General features: G+C 34.6%; 3 protein-coding genes across 4 annotated transcripts; 1 reads left to right on the top strand and 2 right to left on the bottom strand.

Annotated features, from left to right (window-relative positions):
* Positions 1 to 11927: 11927 nt before the first annotated feature.
* On the bottom strand, positions 11928 to 15713 carry LOC111876908 (CLP protease regulatory subunit CLPX2, mitochondrial). Its single transcript, XM_023873465.2, has 14 exons — positions 14841 to 15713; positions 14571 to 14712; positions 14395 to 14478; positions 14245 to 14291; positions 14082 to 14156; positions 13919 to 13996; positions 13773 to 13829; positions 13613 to 13683; positions 13421 to 13520; positions 13243 to 13347; positions 13073 to 13135; positions 12804 to 12926; positions 12555 to 12716; positions 11928 to 12124 (listed from the first exon to the last, which is right to left on the bottom strand). Exons 1-14 carry the CDS (start codon positions 15564 to 15566, stop codon positions 12050 to 12052), a joined length of 1908 nt encoding a protein of 635 aa, XP_023729233.1. The 5' UTR covers positions 15567 to 15713; the 3' UTR covers positions 11928 to 12049.
* Positions 15714 to 16479: 766 nt separating this feature from the next.
* LOC111876907 (NADH dehydrogenase [ubiquinone] 1 beta subcomplex subunit 3-B) lies at positions 16480 to 17909 on the bottom strand. 2 transcript variants are annotated; one of them, XM_042898109.2, is made up of 2 exons: positions 17571 to 17909; positions 16480 to 16693 (listed from the first exon to the last, which is right to left on the bottom strand). In XM_042898109.2, the coding sequence occupies exon 1, from the start codon at positions 17822 to 17824 to the stop codon at positions 17594 to 17596; it is 231 nt and encodes a 76-aa protein (XP_042754043.1). In that variant the 5' UTR covers positions 17825 to 17909; the 3' UTR covers positions 16480 to 16693; positions 17571 to 17593. The 2 variants fall into 2 exon arrangements, with proteins under 2 accessions (XP_042754043.1, XP_023729232.1); XM_023873464.3 differs by having other exon boundaries at positions 17565 to 17906.
* An 88-nt stretch (positions 17910 to 17997) lies between these two features.
* LOC111876906 (2-C-methyl-D-erythritol 4-phosphate cytidylyltransferase, chloroplastic) lies at positions 17998 to 20814 on the top strand. Its single transcript, XM_023873463.3, has 11 exons — positions 17998 to 18380; positions 18707 to 18778; positions 18962 to 19017; positions 19196 to 19275; positions 19389 to 19471; positions 19622 to 19699; positions 19844 to 19912; positions 20050 to 20118; positions 20227 to 20273; positions 20414 to 20504; positions 20613 to 20814. The coding sequence occupies exons 1-11, from the start codon at positions 18141 to 18143 to the stop codon at positions 20679 to 20681; spliced, it is 954 nt and encodes a 317-aa protein (XP_023729231.1). The 5' UTR covers positions 17998 to 18140; the 3' UTR covers positions 20682 to 20814.
* Positions 20815 to 25451: the final 4637 nt, after the last annotated feature.

A 25451-nucleotide genomic window follows, 5' to 3' on the forward strand; every position in this document is an offset into this window, starting at 1 on the left:
TAGAGGGTGTAGGAGCCTTTACAGCCATGCCAAGGCTTAAAGGTTCCGACTTTATGGGTTAGGAGACCTAAAGAGAGCCAGATCTGGAAGTTGAAGGAGTGTATTAACCATTTAAGACAAAGAAATATGGTATGGCTGAATCTGGGATTTACTGTGACAACCCGATATTTCGAGACAATGTAATGTAAAACCAATCAAATTTAGGTCAAAATATAACTTTCCTAAAATCTTATTTGGGTTAAATAAAGTAGTAGGAATCGTATCAAGGTTTTCGTACATATAAAGAACCCTAAAATCCGAGTTATAACGAAGAAGTTATGACCAACCGAAGATTCTCGGCAAAACCGGCAACACCAATTAAACGAAAAATGCGAATTTCAATACAATAGTTTATAGCCTTAAGTATCTAAATGAAAGTTATAGATAACCTCAAACCGTGAGCGTACATAAAAAGAATGTCCAAATCTGACTTCGTATGAGGAAGTTATGATTTTTCCAAGGTTCGGGTATAGCAGTAGACAGCTAAAAACTCGAAATAGAGCTCGAGATACTTTTGACCAAAACAACCTAAATGAGAATCGAAGGTCTCAACATTAGTAGCGCAACGGCAAAAAGTCTGACGAAAACGGACATCGGATGAAGAAGTTATGGAATTTTAACGGACTTTTCGTGTCCCGGACCGTTAAAAATAAATAATTAAAAATAAAGTCAGAATTTGCCGATGAAGTCTAAACGAGAGTTGTAGATCATGTTTTTAGCTACGCGTGCACATAAAGAACGTCGAAAACGGAGCTCGTATGCGAAAGTTATGGATTTTACAAGTTCGGGGTCCAAAATCCGATGCTGTCAGGCCCCACGACGTGGCACAAGCTTGCCGCGACCCGGCCAGTGACTGAGGGCATCCAATCAATGGAAGAGGATAGGTTTGACTCCCCACGACGTGGCCATCACTTGCCACGACGTGGCACACCCCAAAAATGCCCCTATAAGTAGATTTCAAGGGCTCCGAGTTCATTTGTTCAGTTCCTTTCTTTCTAGCGCCGAAACTCTGCGTTTAAGCCCCCGAGACCCTCCCAAAAGCCCCGATTTTCACCTTCAAGTCCCGAAGGAAGGCTTTGTGTTCCCGAGGTCCCCGAGATTCCTGAGAATCCTGAGATTTTCCCGCGTTTTCAACTCTTCCTGTCGAAGTTCTGCTCGATTCTTTTCTCGACTACTTCAAATCAACCACTTCAATCAAGTGAGTTCATACCCCTATAATCTACACTTTCAAATGTTTTGTAAATGCTTTTATACACTTTTAAGGGGGGGGGGATACAAGTAAACACACGACTAAAATCGTGTGAAACATCAACCTTTTGATATACTTTTCATACTGTTGTTTTAACTATCTTGTGAAGTTATTATGATACAAAACCCCTCACAACACAGCTTTACCCTCTTGGGATATAATATGTTTATAAATAGAAATATGTTTTATTTATACGTTTACATACAATACATCATATCAAGGGTAACATTCTTTACTAAGTCATTTTATGCATTCAAAGAACTTATGATTTATGCTTTGTCAAACATTGTGAAAGAAGTTAAACTTTGCATACAAACTACTACTTTAATACAGACTTAGTTGAGAATCCATGAGTCGTGTATATCTTCAAACGTTACTTTCTTTATTAGAAAATAATGCTGCAAGTCCTGTCTATAACCAGAGTCTCCCGTTCGGAGAACGTGTCAAATGTGTATAGATCTATACGGGAAGTCATGATCCCGCGCCCTGACTGTTAGCTACAGTCCGTCTTTTGGGGTGACAGTTGTCATAACGCTACGACGCCTGAAGAACGTCGCTACAGGCATATTATGTTTAGTATGGTTATAAAACTCATCGGATATACAATTATGATGGTATTATGCTTTTATGAACGAGTAGTCATTAAAACTATTCTTCATCTAATAAGTGCGATCTTCGTATAGCTTTACTATGTAAAACTATGACACAACTTACAAGCACGTCGCTTGCTTGCGATTTTCGGTCTTAGAGACTGCCAGTTATGTCAGGGAAATAAGGGTTTTTCCTGTATACAAACCAAACAACTAATAGGAAAATAAGGGATTTTCTCGGTACAATTAGTTGCAATTTACATCACGAACATTCATATGCATTGCATACTTTTATAAGAAAATAAGGGTTTTTCTGGAAAACATACAAGCACTTTCGAATGGCATACATTTTCTCAAAACACCACTTATGAACTCACCAACTTAAATGTTGACACTTTTTCTTTGAAATAACTTGTATTCTCAGGAAACCGCTAGACCAGGTAGCAACTACTTTTGAAGACTAACGCGCTGGCGTTAGTAACATATTTTGGATCACCATATTGTATTTGATTTCTTTTGCAAACATGTAACATATACAATCATGTAAACTTTTCAAATATATTTTTATTATGGTGGTGTGTACTTTCTTTACTATTCAATTGTTATGATATTTGACATGACGTCCTCCGCCCCAGAACGTTTCCGCCGTTCTCGGTTTTGGGGTGTGACATTTACGCTGGGCGTAACTCCCAGTACACGCAGCGTAAGGGGTTGCGACCCCCAATTGTGGTTCATCGATGTACGCCCCGTGTACAGAAGCTGGTACGCCCCGCGTACTGTGGTCTGTTGACTTTTTTTGACTTTTAGGGTTTTGGTCAACTTGTGGACTTTGAGTCAAGGAGGGGCGAAATGGTCTTTTACCCCTCTATGAGAAAATGAAAAAGGTGTAGCCTAGTCTTGGAAGCCTATATTAATTAGAATGATATTTAGTTATGATTAGGCGGGGTTGGGTCTTCGTTTCGAGATTCGGAGATAGCGAGCACGTGAGATTCTAGACTTCCTGCGAGGTGAGTCTTCTCACTATACTGTACCCGGAAGGGTATCTATGTTTGACCGGAAGGTCGGATATGTTATGAGCTGTATGCATTATATGTAATTAAGTTAACCGTTGTATGTGCTATGTATGCTATGCTTGATATGAGCCAGAAGGCATCGTGTTATGGGCCGGAAGGCATTTATGTCATGGGCCGGAAGGCATTTATGTCATGGGCCGGAAGGTCGACGCGGGTAGGACCGGAAGGTCTACCGGGTCGGGACGGAAGTCCCCTGAGACACATGGACCGGAAGGTCATGGCCTGGAAAGGCGTATGTGCGTAAGTAGTATTTTGGGGAACTCACTAAGAATTTATGCTTACCGTTGTTGTGTTATGTGTTTCAGGTACTAGCGAGGACCGTGGGAAGGCGCCGGCGTGATCTGTACACACTGACGGAGGATTTATGATCTTGGGATTTATATGTTTTGTATTATGAGATGATACATTGGATTTTTATGACTTGATTTGGATGAAAACATGTTTTAAGAAATGAAAATTTTGTTTTGAAAATTCACGTTGTTACATTTATCCAACCATAAAGAGTTATTGTGCTTAAACACCTTGGTTAGAGCTTTTATTTGGCATTATAAGGAAAACATGCCATGCATGAACGTAAAGATCGAAGCTTTACGTGACATTCAACCCTTAGGAGGCTAGATCTAGAGTTTGGAGTGATAGATCCGCCTTAAAACGTCTGAATGAGAATTTGACTTAAGGGACTTGACGAGTCAAAGAGCTGACTCGACGAGTCGGCTAGGGTTTTCCCCAATGAGTCTGGACATAGGTAACTCGGCGAGTAGACGGGACAACTCGACGAGTTGAGTTGGGTTTTCGCGAGGTTCTGAAGGAACAAGGGGGACTTGGCGAGTCACATAGATGCACTCGGCGAGTCGGGTCAACATGGATAGTTGACTCAAGTGTTGACTTTTTTTGACTTTATGGTTTGGTCAAGGCAGGGAGTATGGGGACCATGGAGGGGTAAAATGGTATTTTACCCATTCCATGAGTTTGAGAGAGAGATTAACCTAGTTTATTTCGAGTCGTGATTTAAGTGTTGACTAGAGATTATTATATTATGTGTTAGGCGGAGGCTAGTTTGAGATTCATGTACGAGATTATTACTTACTTGATTACAAGGTAAGTCCTCTCACTATACTTTACCTAGAGTGGTAATCCTTGTGTAACCAGAGGGTTTTATGTGTTGTATTGAGTATTTTGCTATCCTGCATTATGTCTTTGTGATTTATGCTGAGTATTATTATTATAAGCTTATTGAGTTAAGACCGGAGGGTCCACCCAAGCTGTGGGACCGAAGGGTCTCCACTGAGACACATTGACCGGAAGGTCGTATTGAGTTAGCCTCGAGTGGCTAATGTGACGTGTGTGGTATTTTGGGGAACTCACAAAGCTTCGTGCTTACCGTGTTATGTGTTATGTGTTTCAGGCACCTCTGAGGATCACGGGAAGACACCGACTTGATTGTACACACACACACACACGAGTTGGAGATATGTTTTTGGAGGATCCTGGATTTGTGTTAAAAATAGTTTTGGGACATGTGTTTTGATAACTTGATGTTTGTGGGATTTTTGTGATTTTGGAAATGAGATAATTGTTTTTTTAAATGAGATTTGTTTGAAAATTTACAGTTTTACAAAATCTTTCCATAATCGATCTTAAGCTATCAGTTTTCTCCAAAATAAAAGGTTCCAAATGTCTTCAAGTGGTTTTCGTCGCCATTCATATTCATCTTCGAAACCGATGATGAATTCTACTTGGATATTGCTTATAAAGGGTGAAATCGTTTTTACTGGGGATCTGAGAAAACAAACCTTTAAAACTTAGATGAAATGGTTGAAGACTGCCAATTGATTGAAGGGAAAGGGGTACGCGACTCAAACTCACCGGAAAAATCAACATCGATCTGGGTTTCTTTGAGATCAATTCATGGATGAGATAATGGGGTGATGGGTTGCTAAAGGGAATGATATTTCATCGGAGATGTGTTCACCGACAGTAAGGTTCAATCCTTAGGAGTTTAAGTAAACGAGGGGGAGATGCCGACGATGAGGTTGGAGCTTTTGATCGTGAAAATTTCTGGCGGTTGTTGAGCATGGTGGGATTAGGTACGGTGGGGTGGTGGATTTGCAACGATGGGTGCGGTCGGTGGTCCAGGAGGAGTGAATGACAAAGGTGTTTGAGTTGCAGTTAATGAGGAACAAGGATATGGAAGAGGAAATGGTAAGGTTGTTGTAGGTATGAGTATGTATGTAAGAGAGAGAGAGAGAGAGAGAGAGAGAGAGAGAGAGTGATGGGTGGGCCAACATTTTTTTTTGCATTAATATTTAAAAAGTAAAAAAATAGAAAAAAAATTATAAAAAAATACAAAAAAGATAATAAAATGGGAAAAATAGTCAATTCAAGTCCTCTATGGATCAAAATCATGGATATTTTTTAATTTAAGACCAAAATCATAGAAAAATCTTAATTTTGGACCTTCCATGTAAGTTGAAAACTTTTTGGACTCTATCTAAAGTTTTTTTTTTTTTTTTTTTTTTTTTTTTTTTTTTTTTTTTTTAATACGATAGGGACCAATTTTACAATTTTTTATTTATCTTAAAACTATATTAATATAATGTCCAATTATAGATAATAAAAAATTACAAATTTTGATATATTTAAAATCATTTTTCGACAAAAATAGCTCCTTAAAAATAAATAAATAAAAAGCTATATTTTTTTTATATATTAAAGTAATGATTAAAATAGTTTAAGGAAACATATTTTGTTTCACAACAAATGTGTATCACTTTCCTCTTTTCGTTGGTACGATAAATGGTTTTGCGGCAAAAATAAATGATTAGCTGAGAATTATTCCCCTATTTTCAACATTTTTTATTTTATCAATTGAACTTATCTCTCTCTCTCTCTCTCTCTCTTTCTCTGTGTATGTGTATATATATATATATATATATATATATATATATATATATATATATATATATATATATATATATATATATATATATATATAGTGTGGTGAGAAATAGAACCTATCATATTTGGTGTGAGCGTGTATTATGGGATAGTCACTGTGACTGTAATATCTTAAGTATGAGTTAGAGTAAAGGGAGTGATAACATTCTTAGCACCTTGTCATATCAGCATTTTAAGTGTCACTTCATTTTTTTCATTTTAACACCTAAACTTAACATTTGGTAGGGAGTGTAACACTCCCAGCACTCCATTTTTTTATTTTTTTTTCTAATTTAATTTAATTACTATATTTTAATAAACAAATATTTTTTTTATTTAATATTATATAAAATATATTTTTTGTATTTTCTTTTTATAATTTAATTTAATTATTTTATTTTAGTAAACAAACATTTTTTATTTAATATTAAATTATATATATATATATATATATATATATATATATATATATATATATATATATATATATATATATATATATATATATATATAGGGTAAATTACACCATTGGTCCCTTGTGCATATGTCAAAATGCATGTTTAGTCCATATTTTCTAAAATTAACGCGAACGGTCCCTTGTTTTGTTTTTTCTTGCATGCTAAGTCCCTATTGACATAAAATGACTATTTTGCCCTTAAAATCTTCTTTTTCAATTTTATTTTGTTTATTTATCATTTTTAGATTGACAAAAAAAATTAAATAAAATAAATATCTACACCCCCAACCTATCCTTCCCCTTCCCTTCCCCAGCTCGTCTCCCTCCTTCTCACCACTTCTTCCTCTATAACGATCCTACCACTAACATCGGTAAAGAACATCACCACTGGTCAACACTAACACCGCCACTGGTCGATGCCATCAACACCATAGCTCTTATTCACAAACTTCCTTTCTGAAACCTGTTTTAAACCATATATGTAGCTTCATTTTTAGAGATGACAATGGAGTTTGAGGGGTTAAAACAGGAGCAGAAACCACAAGAAGAGGACATTTTAGGTATGAACAAAAGACTTGAGGCGATGAAGCAGCAACCAGAAAAAATTATGGCGGTTGTTTAAAGTAGCGACGCATTGATAGCGACGTCTTGAATTACTTTTTTTGTTCTCCATCTCTTGGCAGACGTAAGTAAGATTTGAGGCGAGATTCTTTCTCCTCTCCTTGAGATCCTTTACCTGTGATGACGACGGAGGCTGGAATTAGAGCAAGAAGGTTCACCGAGCATTAGAAGTGAACCCCTAGGCAGCGACGGTGGCGATATCCGCCAAATCTCGGCACCAGAAAACCATATGGGATCTTTACAGTTTTGTGAAGCTTAAGTTATAGCTTAGATTTTGAAAGTGAAACTAAAATTATTGCCGGAGAAGACGACCACCAGACGATGAGCACCAGCAACGGGTAAGTGAAGGGGAGGAGTGGTGGTGAATATTTCGGTGATGTTATGTATATATAGAGAGAGAGAGAGAGATAGAGAGTTTTAAAAAGGAGAGGCCATATTTTTTTTAATAAAAAAAAATAATAATAATATTAAATTAATTGGAAAAGAAATAGACAAAGGGCATTATGGTCATTTTAGATCTGTCAAGGACTAGATGCGCAACAAAAATGTATATCAGGGACGGAAAGTGCAAGTTTTATGCAAACGAGGGACGGTCCGAGTTAATTTTTAAAAATAGGGACTAAACACGCTTTCTGACATGTACACGAGGGACGATTGGTGTAAATTACCCATATATATATATATATATATATATATATATATATAATACATAAACATTTTTTTATTTAATTAATATGACATAATTTTTTTAACGACAAACACTTCATATTAAATAAAAACGATTACAATAACTTAAAGCAAAGCATGATTTAATACTACTTAAGACCTAAAACACGATTTAATACATAAAAAACACACTTCATTATTAAAACTCACTTCATAAAAAAAACACACACTAAAGCAATGTGTCTTTCTCCGAATACTTACCTTCCAATTCGTCTTCCGGTGGCATATTTAGATCTAGATTGTCCATCATCCAAATATGATCGGTTAAATGGCGGTGGAGATCGGTATGGATTACTGCACTATGAATTATCCTCATTCTTTGTATCCATTCTTGACCACCATATTCTAGTGGTTGTGTCTTAGGGATGATTCATTCTCGTCTCTGACACATCTAGCCATGATTGAGCTAGTGCCCTTTCTTCATCATCCGTCCACCCTCTACATGGAGCCCTCCCTTTTTTTGTGCGTGTGGTTCCACTTCGAGCTCTTGAAATGATTCTTGAACTGGATCTTCAACAGGGCCTTTATCAGAAGAATTGGATGACTCGTCGAGTAGGCAGCGTGGTTGAGATTGAAAGTTAGTTTGTGGTCGGGGTTGAAAAAAAAATTGAGTTTCTTGAACCGTTTCAAACGGATCAAGATCCATACCCGGACGAGGTGTTGGTTGAGATTGGTTGTGGTAAAATCTCATTGGTTGAGAAGAGAAAAGATTAAATGTAAACATTTGCAGAGCCATTGTAGGAAAGTAGAAGTTAGCGGGAGAGTGAATTGGTTGATCAAATGATAGTTGATAACATAATAGTGATGAAAGGCTTGAGGATGGAAGGTTTGATGATTTGAATGTTTGGAGGTGGAAGGTGTAATGATGGAAGGTTTGAAGGTTTCTTTTTGTTGGTTCTAAGGGTTTTTTTTGCTTGAGATGAAGACATTTTCGTTGGTGAATTGATAGAGTTTGTGAAAGAGATATGATATTTTTATGTGTGTAAATTATTAAGGGTGGTTTAATTTATAGTAGTTGAAAATTAAATTTTTTTTATTAAAAAAACGATTTATTAGTTGCTAAAATGTAAATTCAATATGAATTAAACTTTAAATTAATTCAAGGGTTGTTGATAAGTTGGTGAATTAAATTGAGGGTATTAAATTCGGTCAATACCCATTTAAATAAAGAGTTAAAGTAATCCTTTATATATCAATTCCACCAATCAGCAAAGTTTATTTGTTTCTCTCTCTCTCTCTCTCTCTCTCTCTCTCTCTCTCTCTCTCTCTCCCCGTCCTGTATACATCGAGTTAATTCTAGCGACCCCCCTAGCGAGTGCTAGGGGGCAGTGTGCTCCACCCTTAGCTACCCTAACGAGTGTGGGTAACGACCCCCACTCCGTTTAGCCTAATTGAATTGGTGGTAGTTATGGTATTTGAGAATATTGGTCATGATAGTCTTGATGACCGTAATACCAATAGATTTATATTAATGATAGTAATACCACTGGTTGGAACACATAAAATTTTGTAAGAAAAGTTGGAGATGTTTTTGATAAATATTTTTTATGGTTTATTTAATAATTTAATACATGTAGTATTACCACTAAGCTTATAGCCTATCATGTTTATTGTTAATATATATTTCACGAACTAATGACATTGTCTAAAGTAATGTTTAATAGAGGAATGGAAGAACTGGAAGACAGTTGTATAGTTTTGTTAATGTAAAATAACTACGTAAGTATCCTGTGTGATCTATGGGTTTTCTTTTGCTTGTATGGTAACCGTTTGTAATCCACTCTTTAATTAAATAGTATGCTCTATATTTAATGTAAAAAAAATGGGTGTAGTTTATGTCAAATTTCCGGATGTTAAAATGACATCCATAAAAAATCAGGCCATAATGTAAGATGAAAGTATGTAATAAACCATTATCTATTTTCATGGGTCCAGACTACACAAATAGTTGTATGACTTCAGAACTGAAGATCAAACAAAGATATAATTTAATGTTTTTAACAGAGCTAGATGAGGATGGATGCTATTAAGTCTCTATCAAACTCACACCACGACATATGTCGGTCACAATCTTCTAATATGTGCCTAGAGCTTGTCATTCAGACATGTTTGGTGCAGATAAGGACGAACATGTTGTCAACAACAAAGGTATGTAATTACATAGCCTTAATTTTTTTTTCCTAAGAAGTGTAAATCTATTAAAAAAATGTATGTGTATTAAATGTTTATATTGCATTCCATTAATCCAATACTTGCATAACCTTTAACCCAAATCTATAGTTTATCTGTTTTACACATATAATTACCATAATTTTTTTTTATATCTAATGTCTACTGATACCCTAGTGTTAACAAAGGATAAGTATTATTTATTTTCTGTGTCAAACTCTGAATACTAAGTTAATAGGTAGAGTGTATTATCGAGATCATGTCCTAGATACATTTAATGAGTTATATCTCTCTAAATTAATTTTCCCCTTCTCTAAGTGCAAGTGTGCAACATATCAATTATGAATTGGATATCAAATTTGACATAGAGTACTGTATCAATTTGACAAACACTGTTGTATCAGTTTGACTTATTAGGTTGCTGTGATTTAATTAGTATTTAAATGGATAATTCAGTTTTAGTAAAAAGAAAAAGAATTTAACCTTTATGTAAAAGGAAGTGGGGGACCAACAATAGAACGCATGGAGTACTTGGTTGACCAACTTTTCTTTTTCTTTTTTTTAATTGGACATGGATCGAGAAGAAAATGAAATGGATAGAACCGGACCTACCAATCCAACCTGGAAAATCTCCAACTGGATTCTAAGCGGGGCCCAACAAACCTTCTTTTAAATCCATATATAACAAATTAAATCATCATATTATAATCAGATTAATACAATTTAAAAATATACGTATACATAATGATTATCCGCATAGTCAGAGTCCTTGGTTATGTAAGTTCGTAACGTGTTATCAATGTTTTAAAAATCCGTTTTTTAGTTGGATCGGTATGGTGATCGGTTCTCGGTTCTCGGTTCTATCGGCGGGTCAACCGGTTTCTATAATTTTTATTTTTATTTTTCATATTTTTCTACACATACATACATATATAAATCACGAATTTGACGTTTATAAGTTAAAACATTAAAAATATACAAAAAAAAAGTTATAGATCAATCCAAATACATTAAAATAATATATAACAATAAATTTTCGTATTTTACATCAATTCATATACGTCAAAAAGAAAATAAAGTATAATATTGAAACAAAATATAGTTTTAGCTGAATACAAACACAACAAACAACTTTATAACATTTACTATATGTTTTTATTTTGAGAAAATTAAATAGATTTTAAAAAAAATCACCAAATTTATTATGCAAATAGTTCATGTCTATGTGTTTTTATTTGGTTTAATCGGTTTATTTTGACCGGTTCAACCGGGTTTTTTTTTTTCTGAAAACCGGCCGGTTTAATTCGGTTCAAAAATCGACGTAAAACCGGTAATAGTTGAACCGCTCCCTCCCCTGGTTCCCGGTCCAACCGGTTCGACCGGCCAGTTCAAACCGATTTTTAAAACATTGCATGACGCCAAATGTAGCCAATAAAATAAAAAAAATAATTTATATAGAAAACCTAAAAGTTTTTATACAAAAAACATAAGATGTTTTGTTTGAGAATATTTATTATTATTATTATTATTATTATTATTATTATTATTTTAATAGAAATTTGATTTTTTTAAAGAAAGAACATATTCATTTTTTTTTGAGAAAAAAAGTTGTAAAATAACTAAAGTTAGGATGAATTCATAACAAAATTCTAAAATCTAAGCCAAAAGGATAAATTTCGGATCAAATTTGTAATAAATTTTAAAATGTAAGCCAAAAGTATAAATTTTGGACCAAATTTATAAAAACATTCGAAATCTATACCAAAAATGTAATTTTTGAAACTTGGATGACCTATCGTCCGGACGAAAGGGTTAAACTGAATATGATTACCGATTTTTTGGACTTAACTGAATAAAAAAAGATATAAGGACTAAATCGATTATGAAATCAATATGTAAGGATTTTTTTTTGCAGTTTTTTCTTTCTTTCTATATTATGATTTCAAATAAGTTGGAAATTATATACACTCCACGGCAAGGCATTCCCACATTTTCACTAGGTTGCATGTTACCAAAAAACTTGATCATTCTTTCAAGTTGATCCAAAATGTTATTGGAACAGTCTATCAGTTGGAGATGTTAAAATTGCATTAAAATTTTGTGAAAATACATCAACTTTTATTCTTGGGTTTAAAAATGTACATAGCCAAATACAAATACATATATGATGATGACGACGATGATGTTTTCACAAACTCATGGCTCTTGATGTGACCTCCAAATCCCCTTCCATAGTACCACCCTTATTCCCTTGTGTTGCTTCCTAAAATCCATCATCCAAAATTAACTTCAATCAAACACTAAAACTTAAAGACTTAATGGGGAAAGTTGAAATTTTCCCCACTTTGCCTATTAATACATTCTTCAGGCATTAAGTCAAAAAAACTGTGTGAATTAAACTAGATGACCATTCATCCTTCTATTCTAAAAACAAATTCCACAATATTTCATCAATTTCATTAAATATCATAAGTTTTAACATGAGAGAAACAAAAAGAAGACGCAAATAGGCAACGGGTTTGTGTCTTAATACTAATATGTAACCCATTAAGTCATGATGTCCATATTAAGTCAAAAAGAAACAACACCTTAATGCACAAAGAACAACCATATCGAAAAACTGTGTTTTTTTTTTCTTTTTTTTTTAATTTCTAAGTGGTTAAATTTATTGAAATGAAGGAAGAAGAATATACCAATGGATGTGTTGAGTTTAGATTATTGAGGTATTTTTGTAATGCATTAATTCCATAAAGAATCTTTGCACCAGTTCCTGGTTGTTCTTCTGATCCTATAGCCTCTTCATCAACCACCACTGCATCAACAAAATCAGCTCCTTGGTGGGGAGGATTTGGAACCTATAATTTCCCACAATTTGTTTAAAAAAAATTAAGTCAGGTACAAAAGGGTGGAATTATTTTTATAAAAAAAAAAAAGAAAAATACCTCAAACATTGAATCCACCAGAATATTTTCTAAAATGGCTCTTAGACCACGTGCACCTGTGTTCTTGGCAATTGCTTTTTTTGCAATTAATCTTAGTGCAGTATCAGTAAAATGTAACTTCACCTGAAATACAAAAATGGAATCAAGTAGAACCATTATTACTTTTATTCTATTTTTTACTAGGAAATGCGAAAATATATATATATATATATATATATATATATATATATATATATATATATATATATATATATAATTTTTATTTTTACATTGTTCATGGCGAACATCCTTTTGTACTGCTTTCCAAGAGCATTTTTTGGCTCTGTTAGAACCTGTCGATAATAAATTTACAGAAAAAATAAAATAAAAAATGGAGTTTATGTAATAAGCAAATAAATGAAAGTAGGTTGCTATTTCTTGCAATTAGCTGAATATAAACCTGAAGAAGTTGATCTTCATCTAGAGCTGATGAACTGACTAGAATAGGAAATCGACCAATAAACTCGGGTATCAAACCATATGCAACAAGGTCACCACTTTCTACCTACAATTTTAAAACACAAATTTTCACAACTGATTACTTAAAATGTGAATAAAATGTTAAAATTGCTACTCACAGATTCCAACAATGAAGATGTAACCACAGCATTGGTTAATCCACCACCTCTCATATTAGCCCTCACCGGAGCACCAAACCCAATAGATGAATCTTGTCGTCTGGGGCAAAATAGTAAAATGTTCAAAAAAAAAAAAATCAATAGATGAATATATTAAAATAATTCATGAGTATATTGTTTATAGTTTTATACCTCTCAGAAATGGTTTTCTCCAGATCAACAAAGGCCCCACCACATATAAAAAGGATATCTTTTGTATCCACCTGCAGATATTTCAATCAACATGAATTACTAATCAGTATTTTAAAGAAAAGGGTAAATTAGACATTAGCTATTAAGGCAAATAAAAGACCTGAATGCCATCACCCTGAGGCTGCTTTCGAGCTCGATTATCAGGAACATTAACAATCTGAAAAATAAACAATCAAATTTTATAAAGTTGAGAACTTTAAATAATAAAAAAAATCAAAAATGTACATATGAATCAATACAACTCACAGTTCCTTCAAGCATTTTGAGCAATGCTTGTTGAACCCCTTCACCAGATACATCTCTGCCACTATTTAAACTTTCAGCCTGCATACATATTTTTTTAACTTTTAACCGAAAAAACATAAATAAAAATCAAAGTTTTCTTCCATGAATGCAAAGAACACAAGACCTTTTTAGTTATCTTATCAACTTCATCTATGTACACAATTCCTTGTTGAGCTGCTTCCACATTGAAATCAGCAGCCTGAATCCAGTCAACCAAAATACACCAAATGGTCAACAGGTATATGCATAAAGTCAATGTTGACCAAAACTATATATTTATAACTTACCACAAGAAGCTTATACAATATTGATTCCACATCTTCTCCAACATAACCTGCCTACAGAAGAGGGTAATGAAATATCAAGAAACTGATGTATACATACATACATACATACATGAATTTTGTATCTGATGTAAGGTACAACTTATATCAAACCTGCCTGTGTCAAAGTAGTAGCATCAGCAATAACAAAAGGAACATTCACTACACGAGCTAAGGTCTTTGCAAGTAATGTCTTCCCTGTCCTTTCAGTCAAATTCATGATATAACAATCAAAACAAAAGAATTTTGAATATAATAAACAAAAAGAGAATCAAGAAATAAGTGAAAACCTGAGCCAGTTGGACCCATTAACAGAACATTGCTCTTATCTAACTCAACATGATCCACATCTTGGTTTTCAGTTTCTTGATTTGTATGCATAGAGGCGTGATAAATTCTCTTGTAGTGGTTATAAACAGCAACTGAAAGCACCTGTCAGATTGTCCATATTGCATAAACGTTACAAATACAGAAATCAAAAAGATAAATCGTTTCAATTGATACAGCTCTACTGTAAACGTTACAAACTGATGCCCCATAATCATTAGTAAAACACACACCTTTTTAGCCTGTTCTTGCCCAATTACAAACTCATTAAGGCCTCTGCATATCTCCTTTGGTGTCGGCAATTCTATCCCAAACTTTGATCCACCCGACCACCCATTGTTACCCTGTCCATCGCCATCACACTCTCCACGCTTCTCTTGCTCCTCCACCGCCACACCACCAGCATCCACCGTCGGACCATCTACTGTATCCCCACCACCGTAAGACCTTAACTTCTCCCACATTTTAACGCCTACTTTCCTGTTTTCGTCAACATCATTAGCATTAGCATTAGCAATAATTCCCACATCTCCCTCCTTCCCGGCTCTAATCCTTCCAATTTCAATAAAGCTCCCTTGAAGAAGCGGGTCTATCTTAAACGGCCGGAAATAATAAGCAGTTCTGCAGTTACGGCACATGTTAAGGGCATGGTAGATGCCAGTATCGGAAGTGATCGATAGAGGGCGGTTTGAAAAAAGTAGGGTCATGAGTTGGGAACATCTAGGGCAGTTAACTTGGGCTTTAATATGATCATAATTGTCGGAACTTCCTTCCCATTTATGGCGATTTTGTTGAAACCCTAAAAGTCGAAACTTGAAATAGTTTGATTGATGCAGTTGTGGTGGAGGTATGAGGAGGTTTAGTGGAGTATGGTGGTGATAGGTTGAGGATGATGAAAAAGAAATTGCTCTGATATGCTTACTAAGAATCTTGGATTTCCACCTCAACATCGAGGACATGACTACTCTGCTTCTTTCTCCAAAGCATACAAAACATAAATTACGAGCAAACGAAGCAATGACTGTGCGAGTGCGAGTGCGAGTGCGAGTGCGAGTGTGTGAGAGAGAGAGGGAGAGTCCAGACGGCGATGTTATATCAATACCGAAGTTATCCAATAAAAGGAAGTAGGTAAAACAGCTTGCAAAAAGATCAAATAAAAGAAAGTTGGTAAAACTGCTTGAAAAAAAATGATAGAATATTTGGTCCCAAAAATGGATTTAAAAATAATGGAGTATGAAAAAAGTAGAATATGAAGAAAATTATATAAAATTGACTAATAGAAGTTAATGCAAATTACGTTTAGAAAACCTATTGTCTATATTATATATATTGAATACATAAAATAAATGTAATGTACAACACAACATGATATTAATAGAGTGAATGACAAACACACATCAACCTTAAAGGCCCCAACTATACTAGGTTTTAGGGGCGTGTCAAGAAACTAAAACCTAATAACAAAAAAATTGGAAATTCCAGACGTTAAAAAAGGTACAATAAGTGACGTACAAATTACATAATCTATCTTTTATATGGTGCTTTTTTTTTCCTTTCATGTAGAAATACAGAATTAAGTATTTATATGGCTTGGGTTGTATACCTTTTCTTATATATTTGGTTTTTGTGATTCAGGTGGTTTATTAGTTAAGAACTTGACAACATGACAAAAGAATGTCCTTAGTAAATGATGATGATGATGATAAAACTATGTACTTACATTGGCGATTGACATTTTACTAAAAGAGTTGTAATGAAGAAGACAAAGCAGTTGTGGATTTATTTATCAATTTACTTGATGTACTTATTTATTTATTTGTTTGTCTTAGTTTGAACAACATGGTTACTAAAGAGTTGAACTGAAGAGGAACATAACAAACAAAAAACACATTGATTCTTCAAATGACAGATAGATCCAAAGGTCTTAAAGCACGCAGCAAGAAAATTATACATAACATGCTTTATCAAATCATTGTCATACGAATATGAGAAATGCTTTTATTTAAACAAGTAATTAGATTGGATAGGATTGAGTATTCCTAATCATGTATGCATGGCTTCCCTTCACAAATCACAATCACAGCACCTGAAAAATATACAGAAAACCATCACTTCCAAATCAATAACCAAATCAAGTTGTTCATCATCAAATAACTTGCTGTATTTCAATCTTTTTTCAAAACCAGATAATGATTTAATCCCTTTGGCGCAAATTGTGTTTTATGTATTTTGTCCAAATTAACCTTTCTCCAAACTCCAAATGCCATCAAATATAATCCTTCATTTATGATCTATCGACTTTTTTACTCAACAACTTGACATAAATCACAAACATATGACCTATCTACCTAGCTTTGAATTATATAACAGACAAGTGTTATAAAGACTAAAAATAAAGGAGGGTAAAGTCCAGGCTTCAACCTCATACTTATCTTCACACCTTCATATATACAATACTCAATTACATTAACAATGATATGGTTTTGCAATGTATTCTTGTAATGATCTTACTTACAGATAAAGAAGAAACCCAAAAGTCAAAGACTTGATGGCTTAAAACAATAACCCAAACTTTGGGGATTCACATTGTTTTCAAGATTCAGTTTATTTTTCTTGAACACATATGCAGACATGAATTGAGTTTGTTTGTATGATCTCTCAAAGTACACGAAATTCAAGCTATATGGGTTGGAAAGATTGGGTAAATACGTAAAACTTCAATTCAACCATTGATAATACGCTGGAGCTATTTAAGAACAAAAACCTAGATTTTGGCATAATTCAAAATATCTTTAAGTAGCATTTGATGATACAACTGAATGAGATACAAATAGATTTATAATCGGGAGTGTCAAGACGCCCAATTTAGGAAATTGTACACATTCACGTTGCAGCGGAAACAACAAGAAAAATAACCTAAAAACTGAAAAAGGGGGAAGAAATGAAATTTGACTCACAATCACAATCACAATCACAATCACGAATCTCAGTGAGAATGCGAAGGTGAAGAAGCTGCAGCAGGGTGGTGAGATTGGGAGTGCGAAGGAGCGTAGATCTTGTTGTAAGCAGTTTCACCAACGAGATAGATGCCGAACGCGACCAGGGCTATCCCGAGCCCAGGAGTTGCGTGACGAAACTGATTCGTTAGCATCGGATGCTTCCTCCATTCATCCCTTCGCCTGAAGAACTCTCCGGTTGGTCCTAATGTCTTCCCCATCGTCGTCGATTGATCTGTGTCGCCGCCCCGGTTTGCTGCCTTGTTTGCCTTGCCCCAATCCCAATGGATACGAATGGCTGACTTCGGCCTCTACTTGGGCCATACACACTCAAAGCCCATAAGCAGATTGTTATCGATCGATTCGATACCCCAATAACCCGACCCAAAGAAAATGATTATACCCGGATCGCCATATCCAGATTTTCACAAGATGCTGCTCTTCAAGTTTTAACAAGAATGGCATCTTATTGTTGTCTCTCTTCACCGGTTTCAGGGGCGAACAAGAGGTGGTCAGCGGTGTTGCAGAGAGAAAGGGATGACGATTCTTCAAGTTATGCCTTCCGCCATTTCACCTTCCTCTCAGATTTCCCTATCTCAAAGTCAAATTCCATCCAACTCCATCTACCTATCGTCAGTTCACCACTGCCAGCATCCTCGATTCGTATCTCCTTGCTCGTTAAGTACGAGAAATTCCACTTTCCCTAGACGCCGCTCAATTATTAGAAGCTATACAATCAATTGCTCCGCTCATGATTCTGCTAGCATTACAAACCAGGTGAGCGAGCTTCGACAATAATGAATTCTAGTTACTCTTAAGAATCTATATGCAAGTATTGTTAGCTAGAGCTTAGGAAGTTGAAATTGGAGCCATTTTGGATCAAATCACAAACGAGGTTTACTAAGAATCGAATCAGTATTGGGTTTGACAAATGATTTCGTCTAGCAACATCAATTTGATCTCGTAATGTTGCTGGAATCAGTTGCAGTTTTATAGACTAACATAAATGATCATATATACCAAATTTCCAATTCCCAGCCTCAAAATCAAATGCTTCGAAACACCAAGTAATTGGTCAACTGGATTTGATTACTATTTTGCAGAGCAGTGAATCTGTTAAAGAGAAAAGTGTCTCCGTGGTTCTTCTAGCTGGAGGGAAGGGAAAACGAATGGGTGTAAGTCTCTCTCAATCCTGTCCCACTGATGATACAAACATAATCAAATTCTTATCTTAGAGTTTACAATTTTGTTCAATTTTCAACATTTGAATCACTGAGCTCCTCATATATTTTGGCAAGTGGCATTGGTCTCTCATGATGATGACTGTTTGTTTGACTTTGATCTTGTTTTGTGAGTAGGCAAGCATGCCAAAGCAGTATCTTCCACTTTTAGGGCAACCAATTGCTTTGTATAGGTAATTTGGTAACTATCACTTCTTGTCATATTTGGATTTTGGAGCACCTAAAAATCAAAATAGTATTACTATTTTGGTAGTTTTAAAGAAGGGTTAAATGCTTTTATATGCAACAATGTGTCACATTTTCCCTGATTTATGCAATAATAAAGTGGTTAAATACTTCATTCTTTTGTAGTTTCTACACTTTCTCACGGATGCCAGAGGTTAAAGAAATCATTGTAGTTTGTGATCCATCTTACCAGGATATTTTTGAAGGTCTGAAAACATGTTTGCAGAAATACAATATTGTGTGTGTGTGTGTGTGATTAACACACATTTTGATCTTTTATCGCACACAAAAGAAGCTCATTTTTCTTTTTTCGTATCAGATGCTAGACAGAAAGTCAATGTTGACCTGAAATTTGCATTGCCGGGAAAAGAAAGACAAGATTCTGTGTTCAGTGGACTTCAGGTTCATTCTCATCTCTCATAATGTTTACTCATGCATAACTTATTAATAACTATTTGTTTTAATCATTTTTATAGTTGAGAATAATTACATGTTATTAATAGCATGAAACACAAAAGAAGCTCATTTTTTTTTTTTCGTTTTTGTAAACAGGCAATTGATTTGAATTCTGAACTTGTATGCATCCATGATTCAGCGAGACCTTTGGTAACTTCTAGTGATGTACAAAAGGTTTGTTTTCCAATTTACCTTTTCCATCTCCACATAAATTTTAAAAAGTAAAAAAAAAAATTGTTACATAAATAAATATCTAATTGGTGTCATGTCAGTTGCATAAATTGGTAAAAAAGTGAAACATTCTTTTTAAATTGACAGGTTCTAAATGATGGTTTGCATGTTGGAGCTTCAGTACTTGGTGTTCCTGCTAAAGCAACTATCAAAGAGGTAGTATTTTATACTAAATACAAAAATAAAAATAAAAATTAATTCATTTACCTAAAGTTTTTATACTTTTTATTTTGGGTACATTACAAATAGTCGTTGGTAATTTATATATATATTTTTTAAATATATATACGCAGGCAAATAGCGAATCTTTTGTAGTTAAGACTTTGGACAGAAAAACACTTTGGGAAATGCAAACTCCACAGGTTTAATTATATTTATATTTATATATAATATATATGTACACAATTAAAAAGTCAGCATTTTGACCATTTCAATTTTCTATTTGTGATTTCAATCTTTTTTTTTTTCAGGTCATCAAGCCTGAGTTATTGAAGAAAGGTTTTGAGCTTGTAAATAGGTACCACATTCATTTTCATTTCGTTTGTTTAATACTCCAAAAGAAGAGAATTCTTGTTCTCATTTAATTTTATTGTAAATTATTCATAATATATTAGTAAGGGATTGATTCCCTATTTTTAATTTTTGGGTACACAACAGAGAAGGCCTTGAAGTCACAGATGACGTGTCAATTGTTGAGCATCTCAGACATCCTGTGTACATCACAGAAGGATCTTATACTAACATAAAGGTAATTTATCATTAGTAATTCATTTAATAGTGTATTATAATTAATTTATAGACAAAAAAAATCTATATCAAGAATATGAATATTTATAGATGGATGTACACATTGCAGGTTACAACTCCCGACGATCTATTACTTGCTGAAAGAATATTAAATACTGCCTCATTTGTGACAGCTTAACAATTCTACTGTAAATGTTATGACATGACATGACATGCATACAACATAGGAACATTATTAAACACATTTTAATCCATGTATTAATCAAAAGCCTTTTCTCTATATAATCCTACTAGTGTATATTCCTTGTCCATATCGAATATATGCTTTTTACAAGGTTTAATTACATTTTAGCTTTTAAAAGAGAGATCAAATTAAAGGTAAAGCTTCGTACGGGTTTAAAGTTTGTATTTTATGCAAAAAGTTGTTAATCTAAAAAAGCTTTTATGTTATATATCATTTTTACACTTTTCAAAAGTTTGCAACTACTTTTCCCGAACAATTATATACAAATAAAATATGTCATTGTATTTTAGTCCTCTGAATTGTTAAATAAGGATTTTTAAACCACTATTAGGTGTTGATTTACTTAAATTATGTAATGTGTTTTCTAGTTCATTGCTAGTTTCTTAGTGAAAATTCAGTTGTTAAAAGAAAAACATATTTGAATGAAAGAACGATAAAGAAACTCCATGAATTTACGTGGAACACATTAAGATATAAATGTAGCAATATCAAGGGAGATTGAAATGAAATTGTATGATGTTTTTACCAAGAAAAAAAGGTGAACCGATAACATGTAAATTTGTTTGTTTTGCATATGAAGAAGAATGTTTTTGTTCCAAATTTGTTTATTTGTTAGTTACAATCATTTCTTAGGTAAGAGGTTTGTAAGAAAAAAAAATGATCCTTCCTTTTAAATGATATCAAGCACAAAGCACTACCACAAATGCAGTTCTATATATGTTTTTTGCGCATATTTACACCTTTGTTTGGCAGCCGAAATTTTATACAACGAGCAAGATGCTAAACTAAAATTATGTTCAACAATATCTACAAACTAAAAAGTGTGTAGAGTCATTAACTTAAACGAAAAAATGTGTCATAACAAATTGTTTTCAAGTCTCCATGTATTTTAAAAGGGCTAATTAAATGTTTAACACAGCAACTTTGTATAAGCCCCAACCTAATTTTAGATAGCTATTATCTGAAAAATAAATAATATTGAAAATATAATTGTAAAGTTCATGATTTTTTTAATAGAAATAATACGTATTTTATAAGATAGTTATTTGAAAATCTATGTTGGGGGTACTAATTGTAACAAAGGGCCAAAGTGATGTGGTAGGAGTCGATTTATATTTGGAAAAGTTTAATTCGGCTTCCATATTTGAAGAAATGGCTTTGCATGGAGATGCGCAAATCTGTTTTTCAAACCGAATCACACAAATTTGAAAATCGATTCCGGTTTTCGGCAAACAAGTTTAAGGACAAAATTTGTTGTGATTAAAAATTCTTGAACATTTGCTTCAAAACCAGTTTGCAAAACTTATGTTTTTGACACTTTCTCTGTATTTTGCTGAATTTGATTTCAGTGTAGGAATTTAATTGAAAGTTTCATTGTTTGTTGGAAACAATTCAATAAGCAAAATTCCCTCCTTTGACACTTTTTCTAACCCATCAATTTGCAACCTACCAACCCGTTTATTATACAAGTCATGTTTGAGTTTGGAAATAATTTTGTCCGTTGACTTGTGAACCCATTTATATTTTTAGCTTAAAAATGTATTTATTAAATAAAAGAAAGAGTAATGACTAATAAGTAAATATATATGATATTTTGACTTTTTTTTTTCTATGACCCGTGTATTGGTGTTTTTAGGTTATGATAGCAATATACTTGCGGAATTTCACATAACAATTATGAGTACATGCAACCTAAAACAAGACCTATGGTTTTTCACTATTAATAGCAACATACTTTACGAAACAAAACTAATATCCAACAGTAATCTAAATTACTCGTAAGAAAAGATACCTTTAAATAATCAAATATGTTCATTTCTTGAGTTCTTTGAATGGTCCATGGAAAGCAAGCGCAAAAAGTATACATGCCTCTAATTGTTCACACCCAAACCCTAAGACACTAGAAAGACAAGAGGAGAGAGGATGAAGGAAGAGAATTTCGTTCTCTACCTTCTAGGTATGAGAAGTCACGAAAATATGATGCATAAGGGCCCTATTTATAATTTAGGTAACTTGCACATGAATCTAGATTTCAATAACTAAATAATAGATTTAATCCCCAATTCAAATCATTTCTTTATCTGCTACCAAAAGGCTTTCAGAAACCCTAGAATCTCCCTTAAAACTGTCCCTACTATGGGAGGTTCTAGAATTGCCTATTTTGTTCAACTATTAAACAATTACAATTCACCGCTTGCACATTTAATTAATTCCAATTAATTATGGATTAATTCAGATTAATAATTATTAATTCAGTTTATTTCTAATTAATTCAAAATTAGTTATTAACTATTTCTAATTAAGATATTAATCATATAATATATATTAAAAAATCATTTTATCTCTTTCCTAATATCAATTCTAGCTATTTCTTGTAACATCCCGTTTTGAATAGAGTAATTAAATAATAAATCAAGAACCCCAGGAAGTAATTATTTTGATTATTTTATATTATTAGAGCTTAAAATTTAATAATAATTATTGGAATGTAGACTCTGGGGGTTAAAGAATGATATTTGACTTAATTTGAAAGGATCTTGAATGACTGGGGTTAAAAAAGTAAATTCTGGACCTATGTTGAAAGGAATTGTTGAATAAGGGGCTGTGGTGTAAATTACGGACTAGATTTGAAAAGATTCTTGAAGTCAGGGTAGAAATGGTAACATTTGGATTTAAATTGAAAGAAAGAATGATGGAGGGGCTGATCTTGTAATTATGGGAAAATGTCTATGAGGGGCGGGGTATTTAGCCGTTACCCATCCGGTAACCCTAACCCTAGTCATGACTTGTGCAGCCGCCACCCTACTCCCTCTCCACTCTCCTTCTCCAACCGTCGCCATCTGAAGAATCGTCGGACGTCGGGGTCGCCGGAAGAAGCCGCCACGACCGTTGTTGTTTCAGGGAGGACCGATCGAGGGTGCTGGTCGAGCCTCCTCGCTGCCACTGCTGCCATACGGTTGTTTCACCGAGTTGTTGTCGTCGCTGCTGTTTCCTGTGTTGCTACCACCGCAACCCACAGTGTTGGGTTTATTTTCCGGGCATGACGCGTGTACTGCTGCTATACTCGGTGGTTCGAACCACCTTCTCCTTTCCTCTCCGTTCTGTTTATTGATACGTCGCCACCACCACTGTTGGAGCCTTAAGACCATCGGCATAGTCGGGGACGTCTCTCTGCCGTCAAAGACGAAATGCCGCCGCTGCGGACGTTAGTGCGACTGCTGCCGTTATTTTCCGCCACGGGTGGGTGGCCACATTTGTTATGGGTATGCAAGTCGGGTGCTATTGTGATTATTGTTTTTGGAGCATTTCTGTTGGCCAGAGATTCGAGGAAAACCCCGCTGCCGCCATGCACCACTGTAGGTGGGTGTGTTTTAGTGGCTGTGTGTATGTATTAGTGTGTGTATATTATTAGTATATGTGTGTGTGTGTGTTCTTGGATGGTATTGTAATTGTACAAATGGAATAAAGGAAAGAAAGCCAAAACCACCACCATGAGGTGGTGGTTGCCGCCACCGGCCGCCGTGTCGGGTGGCGGTGTGCCTTGTTGATGTTGTGATTTGGTTTGGATGTTTGGACAAGGGAATAAAACCCTAATGGGCCCAAAGAAGCCTTAAGGGGCTTAGTGAAACCTTATTGGGCCTAATGAAGCCCTAATTAACATTAAAGCCCAAACATGTGTCTAATGGGTCTAATGGTCACTAATTGACCTAAAAGCCCAACAAATTGATAAATAGGCTAATATTTGGATTGGGAACCCTAATTAGGGTTTGGAAAACCCTAATGCCGATAAAACCCTAATTTGGGGAATTAACCGGGACACGCGAATTATTTAATAACTTGAGATATTAAATAATAATCATTGGCAAAGATTAATCTAAGCAATATTGGACTTAATGGATTAAGTCCTTAATGGGTTGAGTGAGAAACACTTCGCCCTAATTGTCATTTTATGTGAAAACCTAATTTCACTTGGGTTTATTATTGGGCCTTTCAATTGGGCCTTGATGATCGAATTATTAATGGGCTTTGAGGTGAGGCCTATATGAGGAGTTGGGCCCAATTTGGAAAACTGGGCCATAGATGGGCCATAGTTTAGGCCTTAATGATTATATGATGTTGGGCCTTAGAATAAGACCATGTATAGGCTTGGGCCTAATTTGGAAAATTGGGCCATATGTTGGGCTTTGATTCCCAGTTGACTTTAGGCCTATGGGTTAGGCCCTGGGCTTGAATAAAACCAACCTTGGGGTAATGTAGTAACTATCCAAGGATGCATTTATGGTTATGCGTTGCGACCCAATATTAATTAGGTGTTATTTTAGTGTTGACAGTTCGGGAATCTGTCATCCAGCAGTTGGGGTTGAGTCTACGGAACTTCAGCTGTGTAGGATTGTGTCTACGGGACTTCAGCAGTGCCAGGTGAGTTATCTTCACTATATCAACAGGGTCTAAGGCACCAAGGCCGGCCCTTTATGAATTGTATTCGGATTATTGCATGTTATGTTTACTGATTTACATCCTGGTAGTTAGGATGGTGATATGCTATGCTTTAGTGACTCGGTTGGGTCGGTGTCCTGGTTATAGGATGTTGCTATGCTATATGATCTGTTAGATTGGTTGGATTTTTATATGAGTTATGCTAGCGTATGATAGTTATGTGCACATGTGTGTTTGATTGGGGGTGTGTAACGCCCGTAGATCCGG

Source organism: Lactuca sativa, chromosome 9, assembly GCF_002870075.4.
Source record: "Lactuca sativa cultivar Salinas chromosome 9, Lsat_Salinas_v11, whole genome shotgun sequence".
In the NCBI taxonomy this organism is placed as follows: Eukaryota; Viridiplantae; Streptophyta; class Magnoliopsida; order Asterales; family Asteraceae; genus Lactuca; species Lactuca sativa.

Excerpts from the sequence above, each read along its gene's own strand:
- LOC111876908 (XM_023873465.2), bottom strand. The coding sequence starts at position 15,566 with ATGTCCTCGATGTTGAGGTGGAAATCCAAGATTCTTAGTAAGCATATC. Across the intron at positions 13,997-14,081 it reads TTGATAAGATAACTAAAAAG|GCTGAAAGTTTAAATAGTGG; the intron begins GTCTTGTGTTCT and ends ATATGTATGCAG. Across the intron at positions 12,927-13,072 it reads GGATGTTCGCCATGAACAAT|GTGAAGTTACATTTTACTGA; the intron begins GTAAAAATAAAA and ends TTTGTATTTCAG.
- LOC111876907 (XM_042898109.2), bottom strand. The coding sequence starts at position 17,824 with ATGGGGAAGACATTAGGACCAACCGGAGAGTTCTTCAGGCGAAGGGAT.
- LOC111876906 (XM_023873463.3), top strand. The coding sequence starts at position 18,141 with ATGACGATTCTTCAAGTTATGCCTTCCGCCATTTCACCTTCCTCTCAG. Across the intron at positions 18,779-18,961 it reads GGAAGGGAAAACGAATGGGT|GCAAGCATGCCAAAGCAGTA; the intron begins GTAAGTCTCTCT and ends TTTTGTGAGTAG. Across the intron at positions 19,018-19,195 it reads CAACCAATTGCTTTGTATAG|TTTCTACACTTTCTCACGGA; the intron begins GTAATTTGGTAA and ends ATTCTTTTGTAG.